Source organism: Mobula birostris, chromosome 18 (assembly GCF_030028105.1).
Source record: "Mobula birostris isolate sMobBir1 chromosome 18, sMobBir1.hap1, whole genome shotgun sequence".
Lineage (NCBI taxonomy): Eukaryota > Metazoa > Chordata > Chondrichthyes > Myliobatiformes > Myliobatidae > Mobula > Mobula birostris.
The window spans coordinates 37,147,815-37,161,359 of NC_092387.1; the positions used below are offsets into that span (position 1 = coordinate 37,147,815).

General features: G+C 40.3%; 1 protein-coding gene across 1 annotated transcript in view; it reads right to left on the reverse strand.

Moving 5' to 3' along the window:
- Positions 1 to 335: 335 nt before the first annotated feature.
- LOC140211834 (uncharacterized) overlaps positions 336 to 13,545 on the reverse strand; it is a 70,762-nt gene continuing 57,552 nt past the window's right edge. Inside the window, exon 16 of the mRNA XM_072282005.1 lies at positions 336 to 3,327. Coding sequence (XP_072138106.1) covers positions 3,076 to 3,327 — 252 coding nt within the window. The 3' untranslated portion in view covers positions 336 to 3,075. The remainder of the gene's footprint in view (positions 3,328 to 13,545) is intronic.

The following is a 13,545-nucleotide window of genomic DNA, read 5'->3' on the forward strand; positions in this document are numbered from 1 at the left end:
TTATTTTTCCTACATTTACACACTTAGTCCAGCGGTCGTGGAGCATACGGATCCCTTCTTTGTAGAAGTCAGTGCCTTGGACCTCCAAAAAGTGGTCCACAGCAAGGGTGATTGATAAGTTCGTGACCTAAGGTAGAAGGAGATGGGTTATTAACTTCAAACTTTCTGCATCTTCACTCAAAGCGTTGAACTGTACGTGTATGTAACGAGAGCTGTATAACTCATAGACGTCTACCTTAGGCCACGAACTTATCAATCACCCCTGCTGTGAACCACTTCTACAAACAAGGGATCCGTATGCTCCACGACCGTTGGACTAAGTACATACATGTAGGAGAGGACTATGTTGAAAAATAAATGTGCTAGGTTTTCTAAAATTGACTCCTACCTTAGGCCACGAATGACATGAATGAATTAGGCCAAGGATGACATTTCCAAAGTGAGAACAGTTAAAGATGGTGCAGTCAGACTGTTTCCAAGACCACTCTCTGAGATTGTCCTTTTTTTTCCAAAGCACTTAATGAAATGATTACTTGACTTTTAGTTTCAGTAGTTTAGTTTGACATCCTATGGATGCCAGACAGGAAAAGTTCTGATCTCTTGAGATGCCATTCATTTACCATGAACATCACTTCCTATACATAAGCTGTTTTTTCATACAATTTCCCGCACAGGTTAGTTTCTATTTGATTTGAAACACACATCTCCATCCACTCTTTATTTTCCCTTGAAACAGCACAATCTTTTCACAAGTAAGAGATCTCATTATAAACCCTGAAGAAAGTTTCCATCTCAGTTGGCTTTTGAGAAGTTGCTTGACTCACTGCATAGATGAATATGTATGCACTGCAAGGGGGGGAATACCATGGGAACCATCTCTTGGCCAGCATAGTCATTAAGATGGCACAGCACTCTGCCTCAGGAAGTTTTCCTTCACTTCATTGGGTATGAGTCATTCCAAGGTGAGATCTAATGCTAAATTACTCAAAGATTAGGACTGAACCAATCAGGATGTCGTGCCAAGCAGTTTTCTTCACACTGGACTTTTCTCATCTAAGAGCACATCAAGATTACTGTCAGAAATATTTTCAATTAGCCAGCTGGGCACTATTTACACAATTATTAGCAATCAGTCCAGGACTACTGGCAAATATTTATCCGTCCAACATAATCATGGGTTAAAACTAAGATCTATCACTAGAATGCGTCATTGGATTTAACTGCATTTCCAATCTTGTCATCATTGGTGCTTGGTACTAATGTGCAGAGGAGATGCAAAATACCACAGAGGCTCGAATCAGGAACAACAAACATCAGCCCTGATGGCAGGATTCAACCCAAAATGTCACTTCCTTTCCTCCCACAGATGCTGTTTGGTCCATAGATTTCCTCCAGCTAATTGCTTGCTCCTCTAAGTACCTACTATTGCTGAATATTGATTGGCTGCTTACAATAATTCCTTGTACCTTTGCAGGGACAGTCAAAGAAGTGGCCCTAACTCACTTCTTCATTGCTTCATCCTACCTCAACCCACGAAACCAAGCATGACTCAAGCAGATAGCAATTCACAGCCCAGCATCCATTGGCAGACAGGCACCAGCAGTGTAGTCTCTTACAGTGAGGGATGACAGGAAGTCTGAAAGGAGGCAGCTCCTTCTCATTGGAAGCAAGAATGATCCAAGTGGATTTCCTTCACCAAAGATCCACTGTGAATTCCAGTCAGTGCAACTGCATTTGACAAAGCTTTCCATTCAGTGGAGTTGCTGCTGATAATCTCCAGGCAACCAAAACTGAGTAGCTTGTTAATGTCACTATGGAATTACAAGAAACCTCACTGGATGATTATAAGCTGGCTGTCTGGCCAAAGTTAAACTGCACTCTATTGACCGAGAGGGCTCAATTTGAATCTGCCACATTTCCTCAGAATGTTCCCTCAGGTTAAATGGGAGCTACTCTATATTTATGATTCCCTCCACCCTCGCAGCTATCTTCAAATAAATGCTGTTCTAGTTTTTAATTACTGTAACATGCTACAGGAGATGTGTAGGATTCAACACTTGATCTGTGGGTGTAGGTAGTTGAAATTGTCCACAGGCTTTAATGCAGTGCCACTGGAATGTGTAGCTCGCCTCTCATTTCTCTCCTGACCTGATAAAGTCCATGACATTTCTTGAGGTATTCAGCTGCTATCTGTGGGTTTATGAGATTAAAGCTTTAGTCACCAATTATTACAAGAACCCTTTGTGGTCCTCCCTTAAACACAAATAAGGCATCTGGAGATGTCCCCAAATCCTTCCCAACCTTATTTATTTATTTATTGAGATACAGAAGGTCCTTCTGGCCCTTTGAGTTGTGCCACCCAGCAATCCTCTGATTTAATCCTGGCCTAATCACGGGACAATTTACAATGACCAATTAACCTACCAGACAGTGCATCTTTGGATTGATAGAGGAAACTGGAGCACCCGGTGGAAACCCATGTGGCATGGGGAGAACGTACAAACTCCTTACAGGCAGCGGTGGGAATTGAATCTGGGTCACTGGTACTCTAAAGCATTGTGCAAAGTGCTATGACAATTATGTGTCATTACTTCTATAGTAAGTATGGCAGCCAGAGGACAAACAACAAGGACATTAATGGAAAATGATGAGATAGCTTGCTCTTGCCGTACTGTTGGCTGAGGGATGAATATTGGTCAAAATTCCAAGCAAATTAGCAGTAGTCAAATGGTGCCCGTGATCTTTATCAGTGTATACTGGGTTTTAGTTTAACACCTCTATGTATTACAAAGAATACAAAATTTAGTTCAGTAAAACAGTATTAGAAAAATCACATACTGACAACACCCAGCTAGAACTGAATTGCTAAATTTTATGAAAGTAATCAGAAAAGTTCAAAATGTAAAATATCTTTATGGTCTTTGTTGGATGGGAACTAACAAAGTTACTTTTAAAAAACTGTGATCTTCCCCCTTTGCTTTCAATATTGAATCATTTCTTTTGAATGAGAGTCACAGTGTGGGGATAGAAAAGAAAGAGGAGAGGTAGTGTGACAGTATTCCACCAAGCTCGGAGCTAGGGTATCCTCTTGTCCATGTTGGCTGCATCGTACACAGCATCACAGAATGCAATGTAGTTGACATTGTCACCGGTGCCAACCTTCACCCAGAACCTTTGCATTAGGACACAGATATCCCTGAAGCTCAGTACATCATCGAGAGTCAGCTCGTTCAGTACACGGTGGAACTGCGACTGTGTCACGCTGCCAATGTTCTGACGATCATAGTCTTCAAAAAGAGGGAAGAGCTGGACCTGTTTCTTTCTCACCTGCCAACGAGAAATATTGTTTTAAATTTGCACCATAGCAAAAGGTGAAAACATGATGTCTCTGGTGAAGGTACCTGTAGCTCTGTCTACTTAATGGTGAGGAAAGTCAGTACAGGACGTCCTTCCTTACACCACCCTCTTGGTCAAATACCTCTTTCCCCATCTCCACCAGTATTTAAAAGAGCATGAAATAAATACAATAAAATGTTCTGACCCAATGGTTTCTTATCTGGGTCACTCTTGCAATAAAATCACTGTGGTTTGTTCGTGATGCAACTTACAAGAACAAATATCAGAGGCGGAGTTACCAGGAACATCATTTAATGAAATCAATTAACCATCAACTAGTACAATGAAGCACCCAAAGTCTTATCACATGGTACACTCACTTCTTAAAGATACATTTACATTTAATGTACACTTGTTAACTACCCTTCCTCTTTCAATAAGTAATAAATGCATGCAAACCATCAATTAAAGCAATATATTGCTTTTCCTTCAGAAGGCATTGCATTACCTTAATGCAATATATAATGCAATTATAACAATAATATTAGTTATTTATATACTTCGATTCATCCAAATAAATAATTATTTTCAGAAACTAATAAATGTAATCAAACATTAACACAATTTCTTACTTTACTCAACTATAAAATTCTTCCTATGCAAGTCCTGCTTAACATCTGGGATGTCCACTCCAGGCATCAGTAATTCCAGTGACTCACTTCTCCAACTATCCCTTTCTGATGTGACTACCTTAACATTAGTTATCTCCATATATGCAAAATATTAAATATATTGTATTACGTGTTCTAAATGGCAGCATCAAACTTAGCACAGATTAATAATTCTGATCATCACACAGTACAATGAATTACTGTATCTGATTAATTACTGAATATCATGAACACAATCACAACTCATTCTACTTGATTGCTTCTTGAGCCCTGTCTTTCATCTTGACTTTCACTCTGTGGACACCAGATCTTTCTTCATTTTCAGAACGCTCTCATTCTCTCCGATCAGTCCGGTAAAATCCACACCTCCATTTAGAGTTTTTAAATGTGATGAACCATTCATGAGTGCTAAGCTTTAGTGAAGACTAAGCTCCATCTGGTGTCAGTATCTACAGATGCCCTCACTTTAGAGAGATTGTGCTTATTCAACGTATACTTCAGAAATTAGTTTACTTCACTGTTTTATTCTCTTCCTGAGTGAGTCTATTTCAAGCAGTGGATCCCCACAACCCCAGCCCCTCCCCCAAGGAGGAGATACTTCCACTTCCAGTAAGTGAACCACATTTAATTTTGAGGCATAATCCTTAACATAGATTTATAACTTACAAAGGATTTCCAGGCACAAATATAATGCTTACAAATTGGAAAAACCTACCGAAGAGCTGCACCGTTTCTAGAATAGTGCACTCTGTACAAATGCCCGTACCAGGTATATTAGTTTGGAACAACAAATTATTCAACCTAATATGTCCAATACATAAATGTGCAAGTATAACTTCTTCCCTCCTGTTATATTCATCTCCCATTTGAGTTACCCCATCCTTTGAATTTTTTATAGTATGCTGCCCTTTCTTTTCTTTATCCCAACTTTGTTGCCGCAATGATCAAATATATTTTTAAATTACGACTTTCGTCCCCTTTATCAAAAGGCACCACTACATTTACATCCTTAATTTTTAATGACTGCTTAGCTAGAATATCTGCTACCTCATTTCCATCAACCCCAAAATGGGAAGGCACCCATAAGAAATGGACACACAATGGTAGACCCTGCAGCCTCAACAGGTGTTGTACAATCTCTAATAGAATGTATGGACTAAATTTTGAAGTACCTGTTTCAATAGATGTCAAAACCAAGGCTGAATCAGAACAAAGAAGTACACAATGAGGGTGTACTTCTTCAACTCAATCCAAGGCTAAAATGATAGCAACCATTTCAGACATGAATACTGATACTTTGTCTGATAATCTCTTCTTAATAGCCATCTGAAACCTTGGAACCTAAATAGAAAGAAAGATCACTGGATCTTTTAAACCTTGTATAGATTTACAAGAAACCACAATACCTGCCTTGCATGTATCGCCAAACTACCTGTACAACTGATCTTCATCTTGATCTTTTCTTTGAAGAATTAAATTAACCACAGGCAAAGGGAAAAACCATGGAGTGGCAGAAAGAGATACACTGGGACCATATACCACATCAAACAAGCTAAAATTTTGTGCCCATTCATTTTCTATCCACCCAAGTCTGAAGAACTTGCAATGATTTGTCCCTAATACTCAACTGATGTTGCCAATATTGGATGACCAACTTTTGGCCTCTTACATAAACCCAAGAAACCATGGCTAACTGTAACCTGCATAGATATAAAGGTAAATCACCCATTTCTACCAGTAATGCTGAAGCTGGGGATGATATGAAAGCATTATAATATATCAGGAGCTTATCAATTGCTCCTGCTGTGGACCACTTTCTGGAGGTCCAAGACGACGACTTCTACAAAGAAGGGATCCGTATGCTCCATGACCGCTGGACTAAGTGTGTAATTGTAGGAGGGGACCATGTTGAAAAATAAATGTGCTAGGTTTTCTAAAATTGTCTCCTTCTACCTTAGGCCATGAACTTATCAATCACCCCTCGTACCTAGAAACTTTATCACTGACTCTTGTTTAAGAGATCTATCATACAACCTTAGATCAATTCTGAGTGTAATGCTCCTTTTAGAAAAACAAATAACTGCAGTCTTTGCTGCAGAAAATTTAAACCCCCACCCGTGACCCATTCCTCTACTTCATTGATAACTGTATAATTTATATTAGACTCTCTTCCACATTGTACCATCATCAGCATATAACAAAATGTCTGAACTAACATTTAAGAAAATATCACTAATCATAATATTAAGAAAAGTCGGCTACACACACTCCCCTGTGGAGTCCCATTCTCTATCTCATACTCCTTAGAGAATGTTGTTCCCTGACTGCCTGGAACATTGTCCTATTAACTGGCATTATCAGTATACTGTATGATATGTCTTAATCACTTTATCATGCCAGGTGGAGTGTTTCATTAGACCAATGTAGACCCTTTTGTTTCTCTTGATTAGGCCACAGATTAACGAGGTTGATGTGATCATATTGATTTTTGATGGGGTCAGAGTTTAACTAGGAATATGGACCCCATTGTTTCTCTTGATTGGGTCAAGAAGGTGAGCAAAGTGTACATGCCAGAAGTCCATAAGACATAGGAACAGAATTAGGTCATCTGGCCCACTAGTCTGCTCCACCATTCCATCATGACTTTTCTATTATCCCTCAGAACACCAGTCTCCTGTCTTCTCCTTGTAAGCCAAGAGGGTGAGCAAAGAATACTAGTTAGAAGGTTAACTTATTGTACAAGAAACATCTTGAACCTTGACCAATTACGGCTGCTGTGCTAAAAGCAATTTACCTCAATGAACAACAAACCTCTTGACCTTTGGGCAGCTTTGCTGCAGTGCTGAAAACAAAACTGAAGTTAGCAATAAGCCCTTTTGGGGTATGGAAGGTGAATATCCATCACATGAACTGTCTTTACATTGCACCTACTTTTCAAGCATTCAGCTCAATCTGTGCTTGATTCAGACTGTTAAACAATTTTGTAAATGACAGATGTCTCAGACACAGCTGTTCCTCAGAACTTGCACAGCCTCAGCTTCTGCATTACTACTCTCTGAGCAGCCTCACTGGATACATCTCCTTTTACCTGCATGTGGATGTTTGTAATGGGATAGCCATTATCCTGGAATTGTAACAGAGTCCAAACAGATTATGGACTCTTCCACTGAACTGCTCACTACTGAGGTGTGAATATTTCCATTCTCAGAGCGTGCCAAGTTACTATCCAATGGTCCAATGATTCCCTGAACATCTACTCCTTTTAACAGGCTGCCCTTCACTCTTGGACATTACATCCTCCCCTCATTCCTTTCTTTACCGGTTCTTAGCCTCATGGTGGTTTCAGCAGATCTGACACCTTCTGTCCTGCCATCTCACTGCCATCAAAGTCCAATATCTGATTTACTTGCTGACCTGGCGTAAGGTAATTCCAGAAAGGTTAGCACTCAAAGCCATGATTTTGGAAAAATGTCCTTAATATTCCCATTATTTTTTTCCTTATTGATATTGTGCCAGCCCTGTAAGAAAAAGACTAACTGCATACAACCTTGATTATACATTCCCTTGGTGTCCTCAAAAGCTGAATGGCAACCATTAATATTGGAGTTCAAGAGGATGTTTCCATTAATGGAAGAACCTAGGACCTGAAGAGACAGCCTCAGATTGAGAGACATCCCTTTACAACTGAGATGAGGAGGAACTTCTTCAGCCAGAGGTTTTGGTGAATTGATGAAATCCATTGCCACAGAGAGCTGTGGAGGCTGAATCATTGGCTGTGCATAAGGATTACTTGCAGAAGGCAGGAGAATGGGGTTATTAAAAAAAAGGCCATTCGGCCATCTTGAATGGCTATTCTGCTGACTCCCACAACTGCTCGCCTTTTACACACGCAACATCTGCTAACTTCTCTGAAGCTACTTGTAGTGTTCCCATGACTCAGCAGAACACACCACCATCATAAGCTCCCACGAACCTGCACCCTGCTTATACATCAGAATCTTATCTTGAGTGAAACTACTTCAGAGTTCCAGAGACCGATGTTTGATCCTGACCTTGGATGCTTGCTGACAATGTGTGAGTGGGTGGCAGGAAACTTGAGGCAGTTGATGGATGTGTGAGAGAATAAGGTACAGGGAACTAAGGGACTAAAAGGAAATAGAGCTGACGTGATTGCTCTGTAAACTGACATACAATAGATTATGCCAAGGACCGCTTTCAAGGTCAAAAGGAAATACAACACGATATTCAGTGCCAAGTCAAGTGGGCTGTTCTGAATCCTCAGTTCACTTATTTTTGTTTCAAATCTCTCATTTGCCAGTCCACCTCTGAGCTAACCTACAACAGCTGATCTGAAAGGGTCTGAGATTTGCACTATTTTCCTCCAGAGATTTGTGCCTGACCACAAAGTACTCAACCTTTTCCCATGGTCCCTCATTGCTTGTGCTAAATTTGTAACTCTCAGAAACCTTAAAGATAATGAGTTAGAATGTCCCTTGGTGTTTTTGCTATGTCCTCAACTGATGCAGTTTGCATCACAAGTAGACTCACCAATATCTCCTCCATCTGCTGTCACAATATCACCTCCTTCTTTTAGCATATGGCAACACTGGAAGTTGTGTGTCATCTCCCAGGGTCTAAATGAATCCATTCACCCTCAGAAAATTTCCATATGTTGCATGCATAGGGCCTATGGCAGGGACTACTAATATTGCTTAAGTTCACCATGCTCTTGGCCTGTCGTCTCAGAGGCCCCGTTGACATTTTACTTTGAACTAGATCATTGTTCTGCGATGTAAGCAGCAAGATCCCAAATAGAGACAATAGCATTGTGATTGGTTCATGCCCTTACACTCCACAGCGGCAGCTTGAAAATGAAAGTTCAAGCAAGCAACTAAATCTAGAGTTCTTTCTTTGAAAGAAGCTGGTCTCAGTAATGGTAACCAGGAACCTACCAGATTGTAATACCATATCAGGTTCACTGGTGTCCTTCAGGGAAATAAACCCCGGTCTCATCCATATCTGGCTTCATAGCTAAGAGTGACTGAATCTCAGCTGCATCCTTATTTCAGGTGTAGTTAGGGAAATAAAATAAATACCAGCAATATACACGTCCTTTGAACACATTTTTTAGAATCATCACCATTGTTGCCACGTCTTTTGGGTCAATGTTCTTCAAGTCAAGTAACCCTTCTTTGGCAAAAATGAGTATAATAACAGAGTTGGTACTGTTTACTAAAAATCTACCTTTACTGTGGAGGGGCCCTTTGAGAGATGGAAACTGATCCCACAATGGATTTTGATTAATAAGTGCTGGTGAGAGCAACGTCACTTAACATGACCAGATTGTTTTGTTTACTGTATATTAATTGCTGTGAGTCATACACTCTACCCCACCTCCAAATCTTTGGTGAATCCAGTGCTGTCAATAAGTAAATTGTTGGCTAGTTTAAGTGATGAAATCACAGTTATTTGGAGGAGGGTGTTTTTAAAAAGTGACGAAGATGAATTGACTTCCTGGACATTCCTTCAAACTTAGTTTACCTGATTAGCCTGTGAATGTGTATCTGAACCCAGGTCTGAAGAGAAAGGAAGGAGAGTTTGGGAATAAGACCATAATACCATAAGACATTGGAGTACAGTTAAGCTATTTGGCCCAAGTCTGCTCCGCCATTTCATCATGGCTGATTCCCTTTCCTTCTTAGCCCAAATATCCTGCCTTCTCCCTTTATCACTTCATGCTCTGACTAATCAAGAATCTATCAATCACTGCCTTAAATATACCCAATGACTTGGCATCCACAACTTCTTACGACAATAATTCCACAGATTCACCCCTCTTTGGCTAAAGAAATTCCTCCTCATCTCCATTCTAAAAGGACATCCCTCTATGCTGAGGCTGTGTCCTCTGGTCTTAGACTCCCACACCGTTGGAAACATCCTCTCCACATCCACTTCATTGAGGCCTTTCAACTTCCAATAGGTTTCAATAAGATCACCCCTCATTCTTCTGAATTTCAGTGAGTAGAGGCCCAGAACCATCAGATATTCCTGATATGACAAGCCTTTCAATCCCAGAATCATTTCTGAGAACCTCCTTTGAACCCTTTCTAATGTCAACACATCCTTTCTCAGATAAGGAGCCCAAAACTACTTAAGAGTATTCCAGTTGAGACCACACCAGTGTTTTATAAAGTCTCAATATTACATCCTTGCTTTTATATTCTAGTCCTCTTGAAATGAATGCTAATGTTGCATTTGCCTCCCTCACCACAGACTTAACCTGCAAATTAATCTTTAGGGAATCCCACATAAAGACTCCCAAGTCCCTTTGCACCTCCAGTTTTTTTGTATTTTCTCTTCAGTTAGAAAATAGTCTACACTTTCATTTCTTCTACCAAAGTGCAAGACCATACACTTCCCGACACTATATTCCATCTGCCACTTTTTTGTCCATTCTCCTAATCTAAGTCCTTCTGCAGCCTGTCTGGTTCCTCAAAACTTATTCCCAAGAATAAGAATTGAATCCAAACCAAGAACAAATAAACAAAACAGCAAAACTCTTAAGAGCTTTATTGACAATGAATAACAGGCAAGGAGAACCAATCCTTACAGATAGGATCTCCACGAGATACTCCTAACCTTAGCCTTGAAGGAAGACAAGATGCAGGTCAGGTGTATGACGCTTGTTAATGGGACCACTAGACTCTCTGCTTTCTGGATATAACTAATGTTTGGCTGCCTCTGCAACCCTGATGAAACGTGGAAGAAATAAATCTAGAGATCCTATCAGTGATAAACCTAGAGATCCTAGAAGAAGTTCTATTACCATGGAGGGTGGCTGCACTAGATATCACCAAACAGAAAGGAAGGATAATCTGGGAGATGTTACAATTTACTAAAAAACACAGACTTGTCCGTTTAGGGAATTCTAGAAATTAAGTGCTACCGAGAAATTTCCATGCATTTTTTTTCAGATAATGACAAACCATTTCTGAAATGTTACATTCTCACTTGTAAAAAGAACAATACAAAGAAAATGTCCTGCTCCACCAATGGCCAAGTAACACCAAGGTTATTTAAAATTATAAAGATTTTCTGGAATTCTGATTAATCATCATACATGTAACATGCAGGCACTTTAATAGCCATGTTTTGCCACGCCACAGTGCAAACATTCTTTAATACTCATATTCCCATTGGTGCCCAAGACCTGGTGTGCCTGACACTCCCTGCAAGATAACTTCATAAAAATTCAGCTGAACCGGTTATATAGCTGAAGTTCTGTAGTACTGAGCTGTGGAATGTTTCCACCGCCCATTGCTTCACCTCTTGTTCAGGTTATCAGTGGGAAATACAGCTGTTTTCAGTAATGCTGTATTCCTCAGCAAAACAGAACACCTGGTCATTGACTTCAGGAAGTGGTGGGTTGGTGAGGGTGAGGGAAGTGAGTTAGTGTTCATGGGTTCAATGTCCATTCAGAAATCGGATGGCAGAGGAGAAGAAGCTGCTCCTGAATCATTCCAAGGAGCGATTTAGCCTGTCCTGCTCCAATCTCAGGAGGCTAAAGTAATTTCAGATGGTGCACTTCATGTGGGTGTAGTGCAAATCTGACAGAGTGATACTCGGGAAAGTAGGTAATTTATGAGGACAGCACACATTGAAAAAGTTTGCATTCCTTTGAATATATAATGTTAAGGGACGTTCTATCTATAGTACTTAAGATGATTAAATGAGTTGTTAAGGTCAAGAAAAAGAAACTATACCCCTATCTATAGCTAAGTCCAGAACAAGGGATGTAGGCTTGGAATTGGATGTGGTATCTCAGGAAGAGTTTCTGCAACAAACTGAAGGAGAATTCTGGAACTCTTTCCCCAAAAGCTACAGGTTGAGGATCATACAAGCTTTCAAAGTTGGGGTCAATAGTTTTATTGTTTGTAAAGAGTATTAAAGGTTACAGAGTTAAGGTGGTTCTTAACTTTGTATTTTTTGATCAACGGTGTTCCAGCCAATGAGCTGGAGGTGCAGCAGAATGTTTGACTCATATTAAACACTCTGTTGCACAGTAAACAAAGTCAATTTACTTAGGAAACAGTCCCTGCAAAGAGCATGGAAAATAAAAATTGCAGTGACCTCTTCAAATAAAAGCAAAATAGTACGAACCTACAGTGCAATACGGAGGATATAAATAACCTCACTAAATTAATCACAATTAGCAAACCTGATTGACAAGGAAAGGCTGTGGTATTATTATATTCAACCTTTCTGCAAATGTCAAAACCTTCCAGGTCCAAACCAGAGAATTCCTGGCTATCACCTTGAGGGCATTAGAACTGAGCAAACTGGTCTGGTGACATCATCGTTCAGAATGGCAGCTTAAATCAATAGCTCCTCTGGAAAAACGCATATTTAGCCCTGTTAATCCATCAAATATAAGATCTTTCGAAAATATCTGAACTGATAAGGGGGGCAAGAATGGGGAAAAAGAATAGAGATTTAAAAAGCATCATTGCAGAGCCTATGGAAGAGAGAGGTACAACGTGCGGCTCTCCTACACGTGTGCGTGGTGGCGAAGCTGACGCTGGGCCTCGTGCAGGCAAAGCAGCAAATATGATAAGGATTCTGGAAGAGATAAGGGAAGTCCAAAAAGATATAGAACAGCAACTCAATGATATAAAGTCAGATCTCGCCAACGTCAATGAGAAAATAGCGGTGGCAGAGACTTGAATTGAGAAGGTGGAAGATCATGTGCAAAACATGGAACAGATACTAAGTAAGACGAGAAAAATATTAAATCAACGGGAAAGTAAATTGCTTGACCAGGAGGGAAGATCGCGACGGAAAAATATCAGGATTTATAATGTTCCCGAAGGAGCAGAGGGATTGTCGATGATAGACTTTGTAGACAAGCTGCTGTGTGAAGCGCTGGAGATTCCCTCGACTATGGAGATTGAAATTGAGAGGTCGCATTGTTCGCTCATCCCGAGGCCTCCCAAAGACAGAGAAAGTAAACCGCGCTCAATAGTACTTAGATTCCTTCAATTCAAGAGCAAGGCGGAGATTCTATGAAGGGCCTGGGGTAAGAAGAGGATTTTTTGGAACGGGAAGTTAATATACCTCGATCATGATTACCCCCCGGTGGTCCTACAGAAACGGAAGGAATATTCCGAAGTGAAATGAATATTAAAGCAAGAAAAGATTCAATTCCAAACCCCATACCCTGCTAAACTGAGAGTATTTTACCAAGACGGTGGAAGAGGTGACTACAGACATGAAGAACAAAAGACTGCCCATAAGCATGGTCAAACCAAGGGAAAGCCTGGCTGAGCAGTTATCCCAATCTACTTGGGAAATAGTAAGAGAACCGAGAAAGCAGGGGACGGGAGCAGGATGAGAGAAGGATATTAGGAAGAGACTGTCAGTTCTCCGAGGACAGCTCTCACCTCCTCCAGAAGAGCCATAAGGTTTGGCTAACTTTAAAAGTGCTGATAAACTAAACGGAAGCAAAAATAGATGGTGATATACCTATCTTGAGAAATAC